Below are 21,283 nucleotides of genomic sequence, written 5' to 3' on the forward strand. Positions count from 1 at the left end.
GGCTGCAATGCTTGGTAAGAAATGTATGCATTATCCTGCCCATGTAATTGTAGCCCCTCTGTACAGTATGTTCTCAAATAAAATAAAATAAAATTAAAAAAAAAAAAGAATCTCAAAGACTTTTTTTTTTTTTTTTTTTGCCTAGGCTGGCTTTAAACTGCCAACCCCAGATCTCAGCCTTCTGAGAGCTTAGATTATAGGCTTGAGCTACCAATGCCTGGCTGATAATGGAATTTTTAAACACAGGGTCTCTTGTTTGCTTGGCTTACTTGGCTAGAGCTCTACCACTTGACCATACTTCCAGTGTGCTTTTTACTGGTTATTTGAGATTACAGTTTCATAAACTTTCCTTTCCAGGCTGGCTTCAAGCCATGATTTTTAGATCTCAGCCTCCTGTGTACCTAAGATTACAGGCATGAGCCACCAGTGCCTTGCATGATTTTCTTTGAATAAGTATGGTTGCGGAAAGTTTAATAATAGAGTTAAATGTTCGCTTTGGCACCAAATATATTAAAATTAGAATGATAGGGAGATTACCATGGCCCATGTGCAAGGATGGTACACAAATTCATGAAATATTCATATTTTTTGATAACTGCAAAGAAAAAAAAACACTAGCATTAAGGAGTTGAGATGCTTTCTTTAACTACGGAAATTATCAACTGACCTCTTAATCTGATCTGAAATACTTAGAATGGCTTAGTGTCCTAAAAATTGAGTAACTTAAAGAGTTATTTGAGCCAGGCGCTGGTGGCTCACGCCTGTAATCCTAGCTACTCAGGAGGCTGAGATCTGAGGATCGCGGTTCAAAGCCAGCCCGGGCAGGAGAGACCTTGAGACTCCTATCTCCAATAAACCACCAGAAAACCGGAAGTGGCGCTGTAGCTCAAGTGGTAGAGCGCTCGCCTTGAGCTGAAGAGCTGAGGGACAGCGCCCAGGCCCAGAGTTCAAGCCCCACGGCCGACAAAAAAAAAAAAAAAAGAGTTATTTGACTTCCTTTAAGCTATTTGACTTCCTACACTGACCAAAACTGTTTTAATAGTTTCTAGTTATGTCAGTTTTATATTATGAAATTAACGTGCAACCTCACTTGAGCTATGGTATTTGGAGCTTGCTTACATTAAATATAATTTCTGAGAACATACTTCACAAAAGTAAACACTACCAAATAAAAATCATATCTTATATCTATTAAGCCTGGCGCCGGTGGCTCACGCCTGTAATCCTAGCTACTCAGGAGGCTGAGATCTGAGGATAGCGGTTCAAAGCTAGCCTGGGCAGGAAAATTTCTGAGACTCTTATCTCCAATAAACCACCAGAAAACCGGAAGTGGTGCTATAGCTCAAGTGGTAGAGCTGTAGCTCAACTGGTAGAGCGCTCACCTTGAGCTGAAGAGCTGAGGGACAGCGCTTAGGCCCAGAGTTCAAGGCCCACGACCGACAAAAAAAAAAAAAAAAAGAAGAAGAAGAAGATCTAATGTTGCTGGGTGCTGGTGGCTCACATTTTTAATCCTCGTCAGGAGGCTGAGATCTGAGGATCACAGTTCGAAGCCAGCCCAGGCAAGAAAGTTCATGAGGCCCTTATCTCCAAACCCTATCTCTATAAATTTGACACTTCATTTAAGCAGAATCCTACTCTATGTGGTCATTTGTGACTAGCTTCTTTCACCCAGCATAATTTATGAGATTTTGTTTCAGCTATGTTATAATGTATCAGTAGTTCATTCTTTTTTATTGCTGAGTATTACTCTAGCTGTTCACTTTTACAGGTTGTACCAACCATTTTGGAGAAATTCAAAGAAAAAAAGCCTCAAGTGGTACAAGCCCTGCAGGAGGCAATTGATGCAATTTTCCTTACTGTAAGTTGCCTGCTTGAATTTGTGGTTTTATGTAAAGTAAGTTTTGTCATTGTGATATTTTTAATAATTACAATTTTTAAAAGTGCATTAACCATATTTTCTTCCTAAAGACCACATTACAGAATATCAGTGAGGACGTTTTAGCAGTAATGGATAATAAAAATCCAACCATCAAGCAGCAGACATCTCTTTTTATTGCAAGAAGCTTCCGTCACTGCACTGCTTCTACCCTGCCAAAGAGCTTACTGAAGCCCTTTTGTGCTGCTCTACTTAAGGTACAGACTGTCAGTGTAACTGGGATGATACTTTATACCTAGGCAGAAAATTTTTTCCTTACAATAACTATGTAACTTTCATGGTGTAGATTATGCTCTTTTAAAAAAACAGACCTTCCTTAGATACCTTAGTGTGTTTCCATTCTTCAAGGAAAGGATAAGTTAGCTTTATGACTTTATGATTCTACTAATTGCTGAATATTTTGGTAAGTTGGCCACTTAGTGCTATTCAGCTAGATATAGCCAAATGTCGACATCAAATCTGGATTATTTGAAGATTGTGTGGAAGAGAGACATTATGATAAAATGAAGCTAATCATATACTTGCTGTATTGATACAGGTGGTTTCTTTAATCCAGAAAGAATTTGTGAACGAATAACTTAATTGATAATTAACTTCAGTAAATTAAAAAAGGCAAATTCTTATCCAACAGTTAGTGATCTGAATTAAAATTAGTAATACCTCAGGTAGTCTATATTAAAGATCATTTTGCTTACTTCTGGAGTATAGCACATCAATGATTCTGCTCCTGAAGTCAGAGATGCTGCATTTGAAGCATTGGGTACTGCTTTGAAGGTGGTTGGTGAGAAAGCAGTAAATCCATTCCTAGCTGATGTAGACAAACTCAAGCTTGATAAGGTAGGTCAATAGCAATTTTTATAATGAAAGTGAACAATAAAATTGTGGTTTTCTATTGTGGATTTATTGCTTAGAAATTTGAAAATAGGGCTGAGAAGGTGGCTCAGTGGTAAAGTGCTTGCCTTGCATGCATGAGGTCCTGGATTCTATTCCTCAGTACCACATAAGCAGAAAAAGCTGGAAGTGGCGCTGTAGGTCAAGTGGTAGAGTGTTAGCCTTGAGCTGAAGAGCTGAGAGACAGCACCCAGGCCCAGAGTTCAGGCCCCGCAACTGACAAAAAAGAAAGAAATTTGAAAATACTGATAACCCATTTGATAAATACTTGTAATTGTTTTTTGTTGGTGTTTTGTGTTTGTTTGGTTTAGTTTGGCTTTTTGCAACTCAAAGTAGGAAGAAGCCAGGCATGGGTTGCTCACACCTATAATTCTAGCAACTCAGGAGGCTGAGATTTGAGGATCTAGGTTTGAAGCCATCCCAAGCAGGAGAGTCCATGAGAGTTTTATTTCCAACTCATCTCTAAAAATCTGGAAGTGGAGCTATAGCTCAAGTGATAGAACACCAGCCTTGACCTAAGGGAGAATGCTCAGGCCCTTAGTTCAAGCCCCAGTACCACATATACACAAAAGTAAAGTAGAAAAGAAATTTTATATTGCACACACAATGCAGTTTTTGGAGGAGGACTGTGCTGAGGATTGAACTGCTGGGGATCTTGCAAGTACACTTTTGAGTCATGCCCTTTCCCCGCTCGGCCCTTTTATTTTTATTTTACTGAGGATTTTGCTGGACTGGCATCAACTTTGTGATTCTCCTGCTTCTGCCTCCCTAGAAGCTCAGATTATAAGCATGCTCCACTACTCCTGGTTCTCTTATCAGTTGTGTGTGTTTTGTTTCACTTTAGGGAAAAAAAATGCAGATAATCACCTCATGAAATTTTATTTATATGCTTCACTGGTAGTTCAGACTTCAAGTTTGAAAATAGAACTTTTGAAGATATAAATTTCATTATAGGCTGCAGTGGTGTTGTTAGTAGAAATACTGTTCTAATTATAGCCAAACAGAATTTGAGTGACCAATCTGTAAAAATGGTAACCTGGAAAGTGAACATTTAAAATATAATCTTCCATCAGAACTATGGCCATTGTTTATCAGAAATCTTAATTTGTGAAGAAATAAAATGGACTGCCAAGAAAGTCAAGATAATTTTTATATTTTTTGAAAACTTTTCTCAATTCTCATGCATAGTTGAAAAAGGCATCCTTTCCCCCCTCCCTCTCCCTGCTCCCCCAAGTATTGGGATTTTAACGTGGGTCTGGCAGGCTCTGTATTACTTGAGCCACACCTTATTCTTCCTGCTTTCTCCTTCCCAGAAATGACTTACTAAGAAATTAGTGGTCGTGTTTAAAATTAAGTGCAACATAGTGATGTTTATCTAACTTTCATTCTGCAGATCAAAGAATGTTCGGAAAAAGTGGAGCTGATACATGGTAAGAAAGCTGGACTTGCAGCTGAAAAGAAGGAATTCAAGCCTCTTCCTGGAAGGGCTGCTGCTGCTTCAGGGGCTGCAGGGGACAAGGACACAAAGGACATTACAGCACCAAAGCCAGGACCCTTAAAAAAGGCACCTACTGCTAAGGTTAACAGATGGTTTAAAAATTAGAATTTAATAATGTAGAGTCTGAGTGTCAGGTTCATGGTTGTTCTTCCAATGTGATTTTCAGAGATATGTCGTTGAACACCTTGACTACTTGTTAATGAAGACAAAGTTAAACAATACACTTGGCTTTTTAAAGCCTAATTAAAGTTAAAAATTGTATTGATCTGGGAGCCAGTGGCTCATGCCTGAAACCTTAGCTACTTAGGAAGCTGAGATCTAAGAATCTTGATTTGAAGCCAGTCTGGGCTGGAAAGTCCACGAGAGTCTTATTTCCAGTTAACTACCAAAAGAGCTAGAAGTGGAGCTGTGACTCAAGTGCCTTGAGTTCAAGCCCCAGAGCTTGACTCTCCTAATCCCCCCAAAAATGTATTGAAGTACTTTTTCAGATGTATGGTAAATATAACAATCTTAATTTTCAGACATGGGTTTTTTTTTGTTTTTTGTTTTTTTGTTTTTTGTTTTTTGTTTTTTTTTGTCGGCTTGAACTCTGGGCCTGAGCGCTGTCCCTCAGCCCTTTAGCTCAAGGCGAGCGCTCTACCACTTGAGCTACAGCGCCACTTCCGGTTTTCTGGTGGTTTATTGGAGATAGGAGTCTCATGGTCTTTCCTGCCCGGGCTGGCTTTGAACCGTGATCCTCAGATCTCAGCCTCCTGAGTAGCTAGGATTACAGGCGTGAGCCACCAGCGCCCGGCTCAGACATGGGTTTTCAATTCAATAGTATAAAACATATTTGTAATAAATGAAATGTTATCAAGACCCCCCCTTTTTTTTTTACTTTTAAAAAATTATTATTTAAGTAGTTGTACAAAGAAGTTCCCATTCTACAAAACAGTGTATGAATACAAGGTGTCTAACAACATTGTCAAGACCCTTTTTTTCTTATGAGACTCCTCAGAATTTTATTTTTATTTATTTATTTTTGGTCGATTGTGTTGTCCCTAAGCTTTTGTGCTCAAGCCTAGTGCTCTACCACTTTGAGCCATAGCTCCATTTCCTTTTTTTGGTGGTTAATTAGAGATAAAGAGTCTCATGGACCTGCCTGGGCTGGCTTTGGATCAGGCTGTGATTGTCAGATCTCAGCCTACTGAATAGCTAGGATTATAGGAGTGAACCACCAGCACTTGGCTTTCCTCCTGAGCTCCTGTGTCTAGACAGTAATTCACATTCAAAACCTGTCTAGCTGGGCACGTGGCTCATGCCTGTAATTCTAGCTACTGAGGAGGCTGAGATCTGAAGGCTCACGGTTCAAAACCAGCCAGGCCAGGAAAGTCTGTGAAACTCCTGTCTCCAATTAACCACCAGAAAACAGGAATGGTATCTTGGCTCAAGTGGTAGAGTGCTCACCTTGAGCTGAAGAGCTCAGGAAAACTGCCCAGGCCTAGAGTTCAAGCCCTACGACCAAAAAAGAAACAAACAAAACTGTCTAGATTTCTTACAGTATTCCACTTGGTTCTCATATTTTCAAACTCTCTTCCCTAAACTAGCTAGTCTTCTCTTATTATGAAGGAGTCTTTAAAAAACAAACAAGAACCAGGTATCAGTGGCTCACTCCTGTAATCCTAGCTACTCAGGACACTGAGGTCTGAGAATCATGGTTCAAAGCCAGTCCCAGCAAGAAAATTCATGAAACTCTTATCTCCAGTTACCATAAAAAAAAAAAGCTGAGAGTATAGCTGTGGCTCAAGTGCTCAAGTAAAACACTAGCCTTGAGCACAAAACTTAAGGAACAGCACACAGGCTCTCAATTCAAGCACCAGGATCAACCCAATAAAAACAATTTTTTTTCCTTGCTTTATTTTTTTTTTCCTCCTTGGTACAAGATTTGAATTTGGGGCCTGGCACTTGATCATCTGGTACTCTACCACTTGAGTCACCCCTCCTGTCCTGCTTGTAAGTTTGGGCACTTCTTAACAAATACAATGTAAGCAGAAAAAAACTGTGAGTAGTGATGTGTGTTACCATTATACTATCATTGATTGTAGTACTTGTGATATATTTGTTTTCTTGTGACCTTACAAAATGATGGTGAAATGAATTTCAGTGAAGATAAGTAAACAAATATTAGCAAATGAGAATCCAGTAAGGAATATTCTAAGATTATAAATTTATTCCAGGTTTATAAGGATGATATTATATAAAGTTACTAGCTGATTATGGTAACAAGCCTGTGATCATAGCATTTAGGAGGCAGAGGCTGGAACCTTTTCAACATCTAAAATGACATTTGGGAGGTTTTTGTTTGGTTTGGGTATTTTTGTATTTTTTTTAATACATGGTTTCACTATTAGCCCATGCTGGCTTCAAACTCAAGATGCTTTTATCTGTACCCACTAGGGCTGGTATTACAGATGTGAGCCACCAAGCCTGACAACCATATATTCTTGATAAAAATTCTTAACCACATAGGAATTAATTGATACTTGGACACGAATTATTTAATGCAGAGAGGTTTAATGTACACAGCTAATAAAGAACATATTAACAAAAGCTGTGTCATGCTTAATAAAATTGTGAAATACTGCATGTGTTCCTGTTATAGTGATATAAAACAAGACAAGGGCTGGGAAGGTAACTCAGTGGTAGAGTGCTTACCTTGCACGCATGAAGCCCTGGGTTCAATTCCTCAGCACACATAAGCAGAAAAAGCAGGAAGTGGTTCTGTGGCTCAAGTGGTAGAGTGCTAGCCTTGAGCAGAAGAACTCAGGGACAGTGCCCAGGCCCAGAGTTCAGGCCTCACAACGGACAAAAAAAAAAAGATTCAGTGAGATGGCCATCTTTCACAATAACTGAAGATTTCTTACAGCTCATAGCTTAGCAAATAATGTGGTATTTTTTGTGTGTGTGTGTGGGGTAGGGGGGATCCGGTCGTGGGGCCTGAATTCTGGGCCTGGGCGCTGTCCCTCAGCTCTTCAGCTCAAGGCTAGCGCTCTACCACTTGAGCTACAACGCCACTTCCGGCTTTTTTCTTTTTGCTTTATGTGGTGCTGAGGAATCGAACCCAGGGCATCAGGCATGCAAGGCAAGCGCTCTACCACTGTGCCACCTTCCCAGCCCCCAAATAATGTTTTTTTTTTTTTTTTTTTTTTTTTTTGTCGGTCGTGGGGCTTGAACTCTGGGCCTGAGCGCTGTCCCTCAGCTCAAGGCGAGCCCTCTACCACTTGAGCTACAGCGCCACTTCCGGTTTTCTGGTGGTTTATTGGAGATAGGAGTCTCATGGTCTCTCCTGCTCGGGCTGGCTTTGAACCATGATCCTCAGATCTCAGCCTCCTGAGTAGCTAGGATTACAGGCGTGAGCCACCAGCACCCGGCTGCCACATAATCTATTTTTCCAATGAAAAATAGCACTGATACTGGGAACCATTGGGATTAAGTTTTTTTGTTTTTTGGTGGCTTTTTTTTTTTTTTTTTTTTTTTTTTGGTTTCTTTTTTTGTTTTGTTTTTTTGCCGGTCATGGGTCTTGAACTCTGGGCCTGGGCACTGTCTCTGAGCTCTTCAGCTCAAGGCTAGCGCTCTACATTTGAGCCACAGCACCACTTTCAATTTTCTGGTGGTTAATTGAAGATAAGATTCTCATGGACTTTCCTGCCTGCCTGGCTGGCCTTGAACTGTGATCCTCAAATCTCAGCCTCCTGAGTAGCTAGGATTACAGGTGTAAGCCACCAGTGCCTGGCTTCTTGGGATTAATTCTTCAATAAATGTTATGGAAACTATCTTTTGCCATTGTAAAGATTGAGAGGCATTTTTAGAACATCAAGATATCATTTTCAAATTCATTTATAAATATAATTCCATCATTTTGTTTTATTTATTTTATTGATTTATTCTGAATTAGAGGTGCTATATGCAGACCATTTCCCTGCTTTGGAACCTGCGCTAAATTCTGTGTACAGATTTTTTTTTAACCTGTAATTTTAATCAAAATTTCAAAGAGTTCTCTGAGCCAAAAAGGTTTTAAGAACCATTATTCAAATCCTTACAGTTTCACTTTTTAAAAATTTCTTCTAGGTTGGTGGGCCACCTAAGAAAGGGAAACCAGCTGCTCCAGGAGGTACAGGGAGCACTGGAACCAAGAATAAGAAAGGATTGGAGACCAAAGAAATAGTGGAACCAGAACTCTCTGTGAGTGTAACACTGTTTCTTAAAGTTTGAAACTGCAATGTTGAGCTCTATAAGGACATGTGAGTTCTTTCTTTGCTGGGTTCTATAGTTACTATATTATAGTAATATATTACTATATTACTGCTTCTTGAAAGTACCTTGGAAAAACTTCCCAATATTGAAGAAGCCTCATACTATAACATATCTATGAGAATGTTCTTTTAATTGTGACAAAGGTGTTTCGCTAACCAATATCTAATTTTTATATATTTGTTTTTGTTAAGGTATGCAAAAGAGTTTCATTTCCATATGTCACATAATCAGTATAGTGCATCTTGATCAATGTGTCACCCCTTCCATCATTCTCCTCCATCTTTACCTATCCTATCCCTGTCCATAAACTCCATAGTTCAGTTTTTACAGACTGTACAACCAGTTCCTAATTTTAATATATTTTTGAATCCTACAGATAGAAGTATGTGAAGAAAAAGCTTCAGCTGTCCTTCCCCCTACCTGTATACAGCTTTTAGATAGCAGTAACTGGAAGGAAAGGCTTGCCTGTATGGAAGAGTTCCAAAAGGTAGGTGGAAAGGGATGAATGGAATGTGAGAGAAAGATTATGTGGAAGCAGTGAAATTGATACATGAAAGACTTTTTTGATTTATTTGTTTTTTGTAACTGCTTAATGTTTTATCTTCCAACACTTGCATTGGATGGCCTTTGTTTTTTGTCAGTTTGTACATTAGTAAATGAAATTTAAAATTTTGATATTTAAATTTTTATAAACTAAGTACTTAGTTTAAAAGGTAAAGTATAACAAAAAGAAGTTCCCTCTATTAACTCTCTCTCAATGGTTCTAGTCTCTTTCAGAGATAAGGAATTACTTGATTTTGGAACTATGGAACTACTCTTTAACCATTTAACTGTCTTATTGTCTTATTTTACCTCAAGGCCGTTGAACTAATGGAGCGAGCTGAAATGCCTTGTCAGTCATTAGTGAGGATGCTTGCCAAAAAGCCTGGATGGAAAGAAACTAATTTTCAGGTATTTTTTTTTTTTTTTTTTTACTTCTAGAGTTAATGTTTTTAATTGGAAATAATTTATGTTCTATCATTCTGTAGGTCAGCTTATGTAATTAGGACTTTATAAAGAAAATGTTGACAATTTTATTTTTGGTATCCTTCTAGTCCCTTTTTCCATTCTTTCACCTTCAATTTTCTCTGTAGAGGTCCCTACCTTCCTCCTGTAATGTGCTTCCCTCAATCTGGCAAGACCTCAGCTCTCTCTATATTTCAGTTATCCACCCATATTCTTGTCCTGCCTTCTTGCCTTCATTCAACCCTTTAAAATTCTTTATGCAGTTTCTATATATGTGAAGGGAGGATACCTGATTTTAGCCAATACCTTTCTGTGTTAGATCCATAAACAGAATAATCTTATGTCTGTATGTTTAATAACAAATCAGAAACTATAATGCTCACTGTTGTAAATTATACAATACAATAAATTTTAGTTCTGCAACTCCAACTTCAAAATATTTTTATTGTCCACAAGAAAAACCACATACTGAGTAGTAGTCACCTTCTGTTACTATCCTCAGCCCCTACCTACTATTTTTGCTTATTTGTTTCTGAATTCACCTCTCCTATATATTTTAGATAAATAGAATCCCAGAATATAAACCTTTCTGTGTGACTTATACTTAGAGTGTTTTCAGGATTCACCAATATATCAGCTGTGTTTTTTAAAGTTACCAGATAATATTCCATTTTATAGATATATCCCATGTCCCATCTTAGTTTCTCATTTATCAGTCAGTGTGCATTTAGGTTGTTTCAACTTCGTGCTATTGTGAATTATGTCACTGAATATTGGCATACAAATTTTTATACCAACAGTTTCAGTTTTCTAGGGTATAAACCTAGAAGTAGAACTGCTGAGGTCACATGATAGCTGTTTAAACCCTCTAAGGAATTGACAAACTGCTTTCTAAAATGACTATAACATTTTACATTCACACCAGCAATATATGAGAATTTTATGTTTCCTACAGTCTTACCAATAATTATGTTCATTTTTTGTTCTATTCATTCAGAATGTCATGTGTACTTTTATTGTAATTTTTATTTGTAGCCACCAGAGTCTCTGCTCAGTTGGCTTCATAGCCAGCAGATATCCTTAAATGTTTTGAACTGTTATGCTTTCCACCCTTTACCAAAGTAATCCAAGCATGTGTGTTGGGGCATACCTTCAATGCTAACACTTTCAACATCACCTTAGCCTTCACTTTAGTTTTTGCAGGGTCTCAAGGTCATCCAGAAGTGAGCAGTTAGAACCTGTAACTGCACCACAACCTTGAGTGTGTACAGTTGTTTAGATTCTTGTGAATAAATAGGACCCTTTCAAAATCACCTGTGATCTTAGTTCTCCAACTTCTAAGCGTTTGATCACACTCCTTTGTATCAGCCTGCATTGCAACCTTGGGCCAGCTGCAGTATTAAAACTGGTCATTTTCAACCAATTTCTTGGGAATAGAACTTTTTCCCCTCAGCTAGTCAGAGTTGGGTCAAATAACAGGTCCTTCAAATGGAACTTTTGCAGGAAAGTAATTGCCAGATAAGTCAAATAATGACAATACTTTATTTGGGTTGGGACTTTTTTTTTTACGGAGCTCTAAACCTGATCTGCCATCCTGTAGCAGTGCAGCTCTAGTTTTCACAATTGTCATGATTTTGAGACTGTTGGTTTTGAACGTTATGATAGATCTGGGAAGAGGAGGCTAAAAGTGAAGAAAAGTAAATCTCTGGAAAGTTCATTCTTCTTACTGAGATCTGGTAGTTTTTTCTTTAAATGATTGTTGCATTATTTGAAGTCCTTAGAAGGCTAAAAGCATGGCTCAATGATAGACCTTCAGCCTTGAGCAAAACTGAGTGAGGACTATGAATTTAAGCTTTTAGGTAATTTTCATAGCTCAAATTCTTCTCAGTGCTCTTAATTCTTTTATCGAACATCACCTTTACTAGAGGTACTTGTTCTGGTAGTCCCATCTAAGATAATTGCATTTAACAAGAAGGTACTCATTTCCTAAGTGGATCTATAGCTGATGGAAATTCTAGTAGCTTAATAAAATATTCATACAGTAGAAAGGAAAATATTTATGGGCAAAGTGACCCTAATTCCCATTAAACAGCTATAATACTAACTCTGAGGTATGGCAGTCACTATGGTTTATTATACACAGTTTAGGGTGTTCAGATTGATTCAAAACGTGAAAATTATAAGAAGAGAATATGGAAAATGGATTTTTCAGCTCAAACTTCTGTATTGAAACTGAATTGGGGGTCTTTTTTCTCTCGTCACTGTCATCTGGCTACTTTGATAAGTTTTAAAAGATAAAGAAACGAAGAATACTTTGCTTCTACTTCAGATTTTGATTTTGGTTTGGTTATGGCAGTTATTTCAGATACAGGCTGCTGTATGATTAAGTAAATGTTTTTGGCTGACTCATAATTTTATGATATTTACTGTTGTTCAGGTGATGCAGATGAAGCTTCACATAGTTGCTTTGATTGCCCAGAAGGGAAACTTCTCCAAAACATCAGCTCAGATTGTATTAGATGGTCTTGTAGATAAGATTGGAGATGTAAAATGTGGAAACAATGCAAAGGAAGCTATGACGGCAATAGCTGAAGCATGTATGTTGCCATGGACAGCTGAACAGGTTAGTGTCACAGAGCTTTTTTCGTTAAGTTGTCCTAGTGTTTTCTTTTTTTTTTTTCCCCTCTGGGATTAGGGCTTAAACTCAAGTCCTAGCTCTTGATAAGCAGATACTATACCATTTTATCCACACTTCCATACCATTTTTGTAGTATTACTTTTGAAGATATTATCTTCCTATATTCCCGGACTTGCTTGGATATTGATCCTCCTACTTAGGCTTCCCCATGTTGAGAGTGACATTGTGCTTTCCCTGTAGCAAGAATAACATGCTCAGCCATTGATTGAGAAAGAATCTTGCAACTTTTTATTCCTAGGCTAGCCTCAAACTATAATCTTAGTCTCCACATCCCGGGTAACTAGGATTACAGATATGAGCCATTGCACGTGACTCCAAATATTAATTTATGCTTACTAATACACTATTGCCTGATAATGAAAATTTAGTCAAAAATACTTAAGAAACTAAGATCTGAGGATCATAGTTCAAAGAGAGCCTGGACAGAAGAATCTATGAGATTCTTACCTATATAACTAGTAAAAAGGGGGCTGGAGGTTTAGCCCAGCGGAAGGGCGCCTGCCTGGCACGCACAAGGCCCTGGGGTTCGGTCCTCAGCCCTGGGGGAAAAAAAAGAAAGAAAGAAAAAACTAGTAAAAAGCTAGAAGTGGAAGTGTGGCTCAAGTGGTAGAGCACCAGCCTTGAGCAAAACAGCCAAATGAAAGCCCAAGGCACTGAGTTCAAGCCCCATGACTGGCCCTAATCAATCAATCAATAAAATTCTGTAGAATAATAAATAATATTTGCATGCATGAGGCCCTGGGTTCAATTCCTCAGCACCACATAAGCAAAAAGAAAAAAGCCAGAAGTGGCACTGTGGCTCAAGTGGCAGAGCGCTACCCTTGAGCTGAAGAGCTGAGGGACAGCGCCCAGGCCCAGAATTCAGGCCCCATGACCGGACCCCCCAATAAAAAAAAAAGAAAAAAAAGAAAATTGCAGTGATTTTTTTTAAAGAAATTATAATCCAAAAAAAAAAAATAATACTAATGAAAAGTTGTAAACAGTCCAGATTGGGGCTTCCCAATCTCACACTGCTTTTTTTGCCCACAATTTGAGCCATACTTTCATTAATAATTCATTGGAAATAAGACTCAGGTTTGTCTGCTGAGTCTGGCTTTAAACAGAGATCCTCAGATCTCAGCCTCCTGAGTAGTTAGGATTATAGATGTGAGCCACTGGTGCCTGGCTTTTAATACTGCTGTCACTTAGCTTATTCCCCTGTATAGCTTAAATCTTTTATTGCTGAGCTCTTCTTATAGTTGTTTTAGCATCAGAAAAGACAAGTTTAGCTGAGTGCTAGTGGTTTACACCTATAATCCTAGCTAATAGGGAAGCTGAGATTAGGAGAACCACAGATCTAGGCCAGCTGGACAGAAAAGTTTGAGAGAATTCGCCTCCACCCAAAGAAGCTGGTTGTGGTCATGTGTGCCAGTCATCCCATCTATAATGGGAGACCTAAAACAGGTTGATTACAGTCAAGGGATATATATTCCCAAGTAGCAGGTGAGACATTATCATTAAAGCCAGGCACCAGGGGCTGGGAAGGTGGCTCAGTGGTAGAGCACTTGCCTTGCATGCCTGAGGCCCTGGGTTCGATTCCTCAGCACCACATAAGCAGAAAAAAAAAAGGCTGGGAGTGGCGCTGTGGCTCAAGTGGTAGAGTGCTAGCCTTCAGCTGAAGAGCTTAGGGACATCACCCAGGCCCAGAGTTTAGGCCCACAACCGGAACCAAAAAAAAACAAGCCAGGCACCAGTGGCTCAGGAGGCTGACACTTCAATGATCAAGATTCAAAACTATTCCTACAGAAAAGTCCATGAGATTCTTCAATTAATAAGCAAATGCCAGACTGGAAGTAGAGCACTGGCTATGAATGTAAAAGCAGAGTGAAGAGTGTGAGATCCTGAGTTCAAATCCTGGTGCTAGTACCCACAAAAAAAAGAAAAAGAAATATAGCTCAGCAGTAGAGTACCTGCCTACCATGCAAAACCCTCAGTAATACACACAGAGACACAAAGTACAAGCATGCCTAATCCACATTTGCCTAATGCTGTGTTACATTTCTATGAGAAAATACAAATCTGATGTTGATTTTCCATTTCTCCAGGTTATGTCAATGGCTTTCTCACAAAAGAATCCGAAGAATCAATCAGAAACTCTGAACTGGTTATCAAATGCAATTAAAGAATTTGGTTTTTCTGGGTAAGTCAGAAAGAAATCAAATGAAAAAGAAATAGCTAGTCTTTAACTTGTGATTATATTTTTATTCTCTGATTATTTTTAAAGAACGAGAGCTATATTCCTTTTTTTTTTTCCTGGTCGTAGAGCTTGAACTCTTGGCCTGGGCTCTGTCCCTGTGCTCTTCAGCTCAGGGACAGCTCTTCAGCCACAGACCTACTTCTGGTTTTCTAATGGTTTATTGGAGATCAGAGTCTCATGGACTTTTCTGCCCAGGCTGGCTTTGAACCGTGATCCTCAGATCTCAGCCTCCTGCGTATCAGCTAGGATTACAGGCGTGAGCCAATGGCGCCCAGCATTTGTTGTTGTTGTTTGTTTGTTTGTTTTTTGCCAGTCCTGGGTTTGAACTCTGGGCCTGGGCACTATTCTTGAGCTTCTTTTAAGCTCAAGGTTAACATTCTACCACTTGAGCCACCTCACCACTTCCGGCTTTTTCTGTGTATGTGGTACTGAGGAATCGAACCCAGGGCATCATGCCTGTTAGGCAAGCACTCTACCACTAAGCCACATTCCCAGCCTACCTAATCTATTTATAAAAGAAGCCACCTTTGTTTTCAAAGGTCCATATTAGCTTGTCTTGCATTTTGGTATCCACTAATAGGGTTCTCACTAAAGTTATTTTTCCTCAAGTTTTAATAGCGGTCTCACAGAAAGCCAATTCCAAAATTTTTTAGTCAAATGCATTCAGAAATTACTTTATATAACCACAATTGTTTAGAGACTAGAAAGCACATTGGTGCATTAAGTGTTCTTAGAAATCTTGTAATAGAAAACCTTGTTTAACTTTGTTTAACCCACTATTCACCAAATAATTTGTATATAAAACAATTTGTTATTTTATCTAGGCTAGTGAACTATTGAACTGCAAGAATCCTCCTTAGTTTCCCAAGTGCTGGGACTATTTGTGTACACTACAAATACCAGTTACTTTTCAGAGTTGCCTTTCAAATGATAATTTGACCACCTGTATATGTTTTTGAGAGGGGTTGAGGGCACAGTCCATTGGTAGGAGCACTTGCTTAGCATATGTGAGGTCCTGAATTTGATCCCCAGCACTACTGTGGAAGGGGTTCATGTACAGAAGAGTAACAAAATCATTCTTAGTATAGTCAGAATGAATAGACAGCCAATGACAAAGGATGGTAATATTCAGCTAATCATGCAATTCTGACAAATTATAATGTTTAGGGCTAGGGTATGGCTCAAATGGTAGAATACTTATTTAGTATGTATGAGGCCTTGAGTTCAAATCCCAATACTACCAAAAAAGAAAAAGTGTAAAAGAAAGAAATTTTAGTAGTTTATATGATCCTACAGATTGTAGGAATGAGTGTTATAACTCAGAATGTGTGTGTGTGTGTGTGTGTGTGTGTGTGTGTGTGTGTGTGTGTGTGTGTGTGTGTGTGTGTGTGTGTGTGTGTGTGTGTGTGTGTGTGTGTGTGTATTTACTATGAAAGTGATGTGCATAGAGGTTATGGTTACATAAGTCAGGTAAAAAGTACATTCCTCAGTGGGCACCAGTGGTTCATGCCTGTAATCCTAGCTGCACAGGAGACTGAAATCTAAAGATTATGGTTCAAAGCCAGCCCAGGCAGGAAAGTCTGTCAGACTGTTATCTCCAGTTAATTCCATATAAAGCCAGAAGTGGCACTGTAACTCAAACCTTGAGCAAAATGAGCCCAGGAACAGTACCCAGGCTCATAGATCAAGCACAGGACCAGCAAAAGAATTAAAAAGAGTACCTGTCTTTTTGGACAATGTCACCCCTTCCCTCATTCTGTCCCCACCTACAAGTTGTATAGTTCATTCTCAACATGGAGTTTAGTGAGTGTCATTGCTATGTTTGTTCACTCTTCATCCCTACATTTCTCTATCTCCCCTTACCCTCTCAAAGACAGATAAACAAGACAAAAAGAGAAGAAAAAACCCTGTTTCTATTGACTGGAGTTAATTTTGCTAAGTACTATTTTATATGATCAGAGGCACATAGGTATTGTGCCTTTGTGTTCTTTGCCAAGAGTATCCTTTGGTCTCACTGTATGTGAATCCCTAGAGATCTATATAATTTATCCATATGCTTTAGATCTAGCATCTGCATATGAGAGAAAACCTATGACATTTGTCTGAGTTTGGTTTACCTCAAATAATTTGTTTTAGGTCCATCCATTCCCTTGAAAATTATATAATATTATTCTTTCTAATGACTGGACTGTATAAATCAGAACATATTTTAAAAATAGAATTGGATATAAAGCCTGAAAGAGAGAAAAATCAAGGATAAATCTGAAGAGTTAAGCATGGCCTAAACAACCAAGAATAGTTTGGCTTTTTAATCAAGTTACATAAAGCTAGGAGTAGCATGTTTTGGGATTATGGTATGAACAATCAAGAGTTTTGATGTACTAGATATAGAATATCTAATCTGAGTTCAGCAGAGTTCAAGACTAGATATTGGAGTCTTAATCATATATTGTAGGATTATTCAATGAACAGACTATCAAAAGCACACTTTAAAGTGATTGTGGAAAAAGAATAAGAATTCTGCCAGTTGCTGGTGGCTCACGCCTGTAATCCTAGCTACTCAGGAGGCTGATATCTGAGCATCATGGTTCAAAGCCAGCCCAGGCAGGAAAGACTGTGAGACTCCAATCTCCAATAAACCACCAGTAAACCGGAAGTGGCACTGTAGCTCAAGTGGTAGAGCACTTGCCTTGAGCTGAAGGGCTGAGGGACAGCGCTCAGGCCCAGAGTTTGACCCCCATGACCGACAAAAAAAAAAAGAAAGAAAAAAAGAATAAGAATTCTTCATCAGGAGCTAGTCTCATAATCTAGCTTTATAAACTATTGAGTATTTTGAAAGTTTCATTTGTTTACAATTCTAATGTTGTTTCCTCTAGGTTGAATGTCAAAGCTTTCATTAGCAATGTGAAGACTGCTCTTGCTGCAACAAATCCAGTGAGTACATTCTAGCACATGCAGAAATATTGTAGCCATTTTCATGGGTCTGTTGTGATTGAAAAATTGTATTTGTTCTCTCTGACAGGCTGTGAGGACTTCTGCTATCACCCTGCTTGGTGTAATGTATCTGTATGTTGGTCCATCTTTGCGAATGTTCTTTGAGGATGAGAAGCCTGCTCTGCTATCCCAGATAGATGCAGAATTTGAAAAGGTAAAAAGTTCCACAATGGTAAAACCCATTGGTGGAAATGAGAATCTCATTAAGACCCAATTTTTTTAAGTCTTTGGGAGAAAGAATGTCTATATCAGGGCTGGGAAGGTGGCTCAGAGGTGAGTGTGCTTGCCTTGCATGCATGAGGCCCTAGGTTCGATTACTCAGCACCACATAAGCAGAAAAAGACAGAAGTGGTGCTGTGGCTCAAGTGGTAGAGCACTAGCCTCGAGTTGAAGAGCTGAGGGACAGCACCCAAGCCCAGAGTTCAGGCCCCACAACTGACAAAAAAAAAAAAAGAATGTGTATATATTTATTTTAATGTTTATGCAGTGTCCCTGGAAGAATTCATATGAAATTCATGATATTATAAGGAAGAAAACTGAGAAACTAACTATGGTGTAAGATGAGAGATTTTCCCCTATGATCTTTCATACCCTTTGAATTTCAAGCTTCATGAATGTATTGCTCTTTTTTTTTTTTTGGTCGGTCGTGGGGCTTGAACTCTGGGCCTGGGTGTTGTCCCTCAGCTCTTCAGCTCAAGGCTAGCGCTCTACCACTTGAGCTACAGCGCCACTTCCGGTTTTCTGGTGGTTTATTGGAGATAGGAGTCTCACGGTCTTTCTTGCCTGGACTGGCTTTGAACCGCGATCCTCAGATCTCAGCCTCCTGAGTAGCTAGGATTACAGGCGTGAGCCACCAGCGCCCGGCGTATTGCTCATTTTTTAAAAATAATTTTTATTTATTTTTTATTATGAAAATACTGTACAGAGGGGTTACAAATTACATGGGCAAGATAATGAGTACACTTCTTATCAAGCATTGAATTGCTCATTTTTAAAGTACATTAATTAAAAAAAATTAGTTTAAAATAGCTGAGCACCAGTGGCTCATACTTATAATCCTAGCTACTCAAGAGGTTGAGATACGAGGACTGAAGTTTGATGAAAGCATGGGCAGGAAAGTCCATGACAGTCTAAGCGCCAACTAATCTCATACACATGTACACACACGCACACGCACACATGCACGTACGCACGTGCGCGCGCTAGAAGTAGAGTGGTAACTCATGCAATAGAGCACTAGCTGTGAGCAAAAAAGCTCTGGTACAGCACTTAGGCACTGAGTTCAAGCCCCAGAATCTATACCAAAATAATAACAATCATTTAACATAAAGTTTTCCTCCTTGAATAACTTTTCAGCTAAAATTGCTCAGTGTTAAGCTAATTTGCTCTATATTGTCTAAGAGATACAAGTCAAAAAACAACTTATTATAAAGAAGTCAGATTTGAATAGGTTTGCAGTATAGTTTCAAAATTAGAATTTCAGTAGTAATTAAAATGTCTTTTAAAATACTGTGTGAATAAGTATTGTGAAAGAATGAGATACATTGACCCAGGCACCTTCTCCAATCTGTTTGCTCTCATATTCTTCATCACGTTCATTAGTCTCATTCATTTGTTTGTAGATGCAGGGGCAAAGCCCTCCTGCTCCAACCAGAGGAATTTCCAAGCACACCACAAGTGGTATAGATGAAGGAGAAGATGGAGAGGAACCAGATGATGGAGGGAATGATGTTGTTGATCTTCTGCCAAGGACAGAAATCAGGTAGCTTTCACTCTGGGAAAGTTTATTTGATTCATTGTACTTAATTCTTAATGGTGCCTCATTTTTTAATTCAGTACTGGGAATTTCTATGGTATAATCTTTGAGAATCTAGAAATTTAAACGGCTTCTGTTTTTCAGTGATAAAATTACTTCAGAGTTGGTGTCTAAGATTGGTGACAAGAATTGGAAGATCAGAAAAGAAGGTTTAGATGAAGTGGCTGGAATTATTAATGAAGCGAAATTTATCCAACCAAACATTGGTGAACTCCCAACTGCCTTGAAGGGTCGACTCAATGATTCAAATAAAATCTTGGTATGTAGAACATTTGTCTTTTCTCTTCCTCTATCGAAAGTTCCTTTGCAATGCAGGCTTTACTAGCAAAAAATGAGAGATTCAACATTCTATATACTCACATACAGTGAGACCAAAGGGGATAGTCTTAGGAGAGAACCACATAGGTACAATATCCAAGTGCCTCCTCATATGTATATAAAGTAAAATACATACCAAAACAAACTCCACATTATGGCAATAAAGGACTTTTTTCTTCATTTTTTTTCTGATGATGTTGTATTCTTTACCTTATATACAGTATATTCATATGGACATCTGTGGGAGGGTGGAGAGAGGGCACAGAATCAAAGGAAAAAGGGTGAAAAAAGTGCAGCAATGGAGCACACTGGCTGCACTGGACATTGATGAAAGTGAACTACACAACTTACAGACAGATAGGAGGGAGAGAATGAGGGACAGATGACACTATGTGAAAGGAAATGATGTATGTAAATGGAACCCCACTGTATCACCTCTAAAACAACAATAAATTAGGGAAAAAAAGAATAGCCAGATTGAATTAATATTATTATACTCATTTTATAAAAATCAAATTAAGAATAAAAAGGGGGGGGCTGGGAAGGTAGCTCAATGGTAGAGTGCTTGCCTTGCATGCCTGAGGCCCTGGGTTTGATTCCTCAGCACATTAGCAGAAAAAGCCAGAAGTGGCATTGTAGCTCCAATAGTAGAGTGCTAGCCTTGAGCTGAAGAGCTGAAGGACAGGGCTCAGGCCCAGAGTTCAGGCCCCATGACCGACAAAAAAAGCAAAAACAAAGAATAAAAAGTTAATAGTAAACAAAAATGAGTTAGTAATTTACTTGTTTTGAACCAGAAATAAATTCGTTAAAATATATCTCAAGATGTGCAGCTTTATTAATCAAATATTCATGAATTTCAGAGTTTACTCTTTATAAGTAATCCAGTGTTAAATAACTTGTTTCATGTATATAAAATTGCTTAATTTCTAATTTTTAAATACGAGTTTTGTTGTTGTTGTTGTTTTATTGGTCATGAGGCTTGAACTCTGGGCCTGGGCACAGTCCCTTAGCTCTTGAGCTCAAGGCAAGCAAGCGCTTTACCACTTGAGCCACAGCTCCTCTCCTGCCTGGGTTGGCTTTGAACTGTAATCCTCAGATCTCAGCCTCCTGAGTAGGTAGGATTGCAGGCATGAACCACTGGTGCCTGGCTAAATATGAGGGTTTTTTTGTTTGTATGTTTTTTGTGTTTTTGCTTTGTTTTGTTTGTTTTTGTCAGTTGTGAGGCATGAACTTCGGGCCTAGGCGCTGCCCCTTAGCTCTTCAGCTCAAGGCTAGCACTTTACCACTTGAGCCATAGTGCCACTTCTGGCTTTTTCTGCTTATGTGGCTGAGGAATCGAACCCAGGGCCTCATGAATGCAAGGCAAGCACTCTATACTGAGCTAACTTCCCAGCTCTAAATATGAGTTTTTGTGTCAGGGTTTTTTTTTTTTAAATGGTAAAGTAGAAAAAATAAAATATAAACTGTAACATGTAGGCTAAAATTCTAATAAGATAGTTTTGTGAACTGGTGATAAAAAGAGAAGCCTAAGCAGCACGCCAGTGGCTAACACCTATAATCCTAGCTACTCAGGAGGCTGAGATCTGAGGATTGCAGTT

General features: G+C 38.8%; 1 protein-coding gene and 1 pseudogene across 4 annotated transcripts in view; both read left to right on the forward strand.

The window, feature by feature from the left end:
- Nucleotides 1-21,283, forward strand: part of Ckap5 (cytoskeleton associated protein 5) — a 91,674-nt gene that overhangs the window by 34,180 nt on the left and 36,211 nt on the right. For all 4 annotated transcript variants that reach the window (XM_070032429.1, XM_070032430.1, XM_070032432.1 and 1 more), the window contains exons 10-22: nucleotides 1,769-1,858; nucleotides 1,969-2,133; nucleotides 2,645-2,773; nucleotides 4,221-4,406; nucleotides 8,433-8,546; nucleotides 8,995-9,105; nucleotides 9,477-9,569; nucleotides 12,061-12,246; nucleotides 14,406-14,500; nucleotides 17,434-17,491; nucleotides 17,580-17,705; nucleotides 19,174-19,313; nucleotides 19,452-19,626. In XM_070032429.1, the coding sequence (XP_069888530.1) occupies nucleotides 1,769-1,858; nucleotides 1,969-2,133; nucleotides 2,645-2,773; nucleotides 4,221-4,406; nucleotides 8,433-8,546; nucleotides 8,995-9,105; nucleotides 9,477-9,569; nucleotides 12,061-12,246; nucleotides 14,406-14,500; nucleotides 17,434-17,491; nucleotides 17,580-17,705; nucleotides 19,174-19,313; nucleotides 19,452-19,626 (1,668 nt within the window). The remainder of the gene's footprint in view (nucleotides 1-1,768; nucleotides 1,859-1,968; nucleotides 2,134-2,644; nucleotides 2,774-4,220; nucleotides 4,407-8,432; nucleotides 8,547-8,994; nucleotides 9,106-9,476; nucleotides 9,570-12,060; nucleotides 12,247-14,405; nucleotides 14,501-17,433; nucleotides 17,492-17,579; nucleotides 17,706-19,173; nucleotides 19,314-19,451; nucleotides 19,627-21,283) is intronic.
- On the forward strand, nucleotides 491-590 carry LOC138834247 (U6 spliceosomal RNA; annotated as a pseudogene).

This window comes from Dipodomys merriami, unplaced genomic scaffold, assembly GCF_024711535.1.
Source record: "Dipodomys merriami isolate MVZ:Mamm:240054 unplaced genomic scaffold, mDipMer1.0.p SCAF_21, whole genome shotgun sequence".
NCBI lineage: Eukaryota > Metazoa > Chordata > Mammalia > Rodentia > Heteromyidae > Dipodomys > Dipodomys merriami.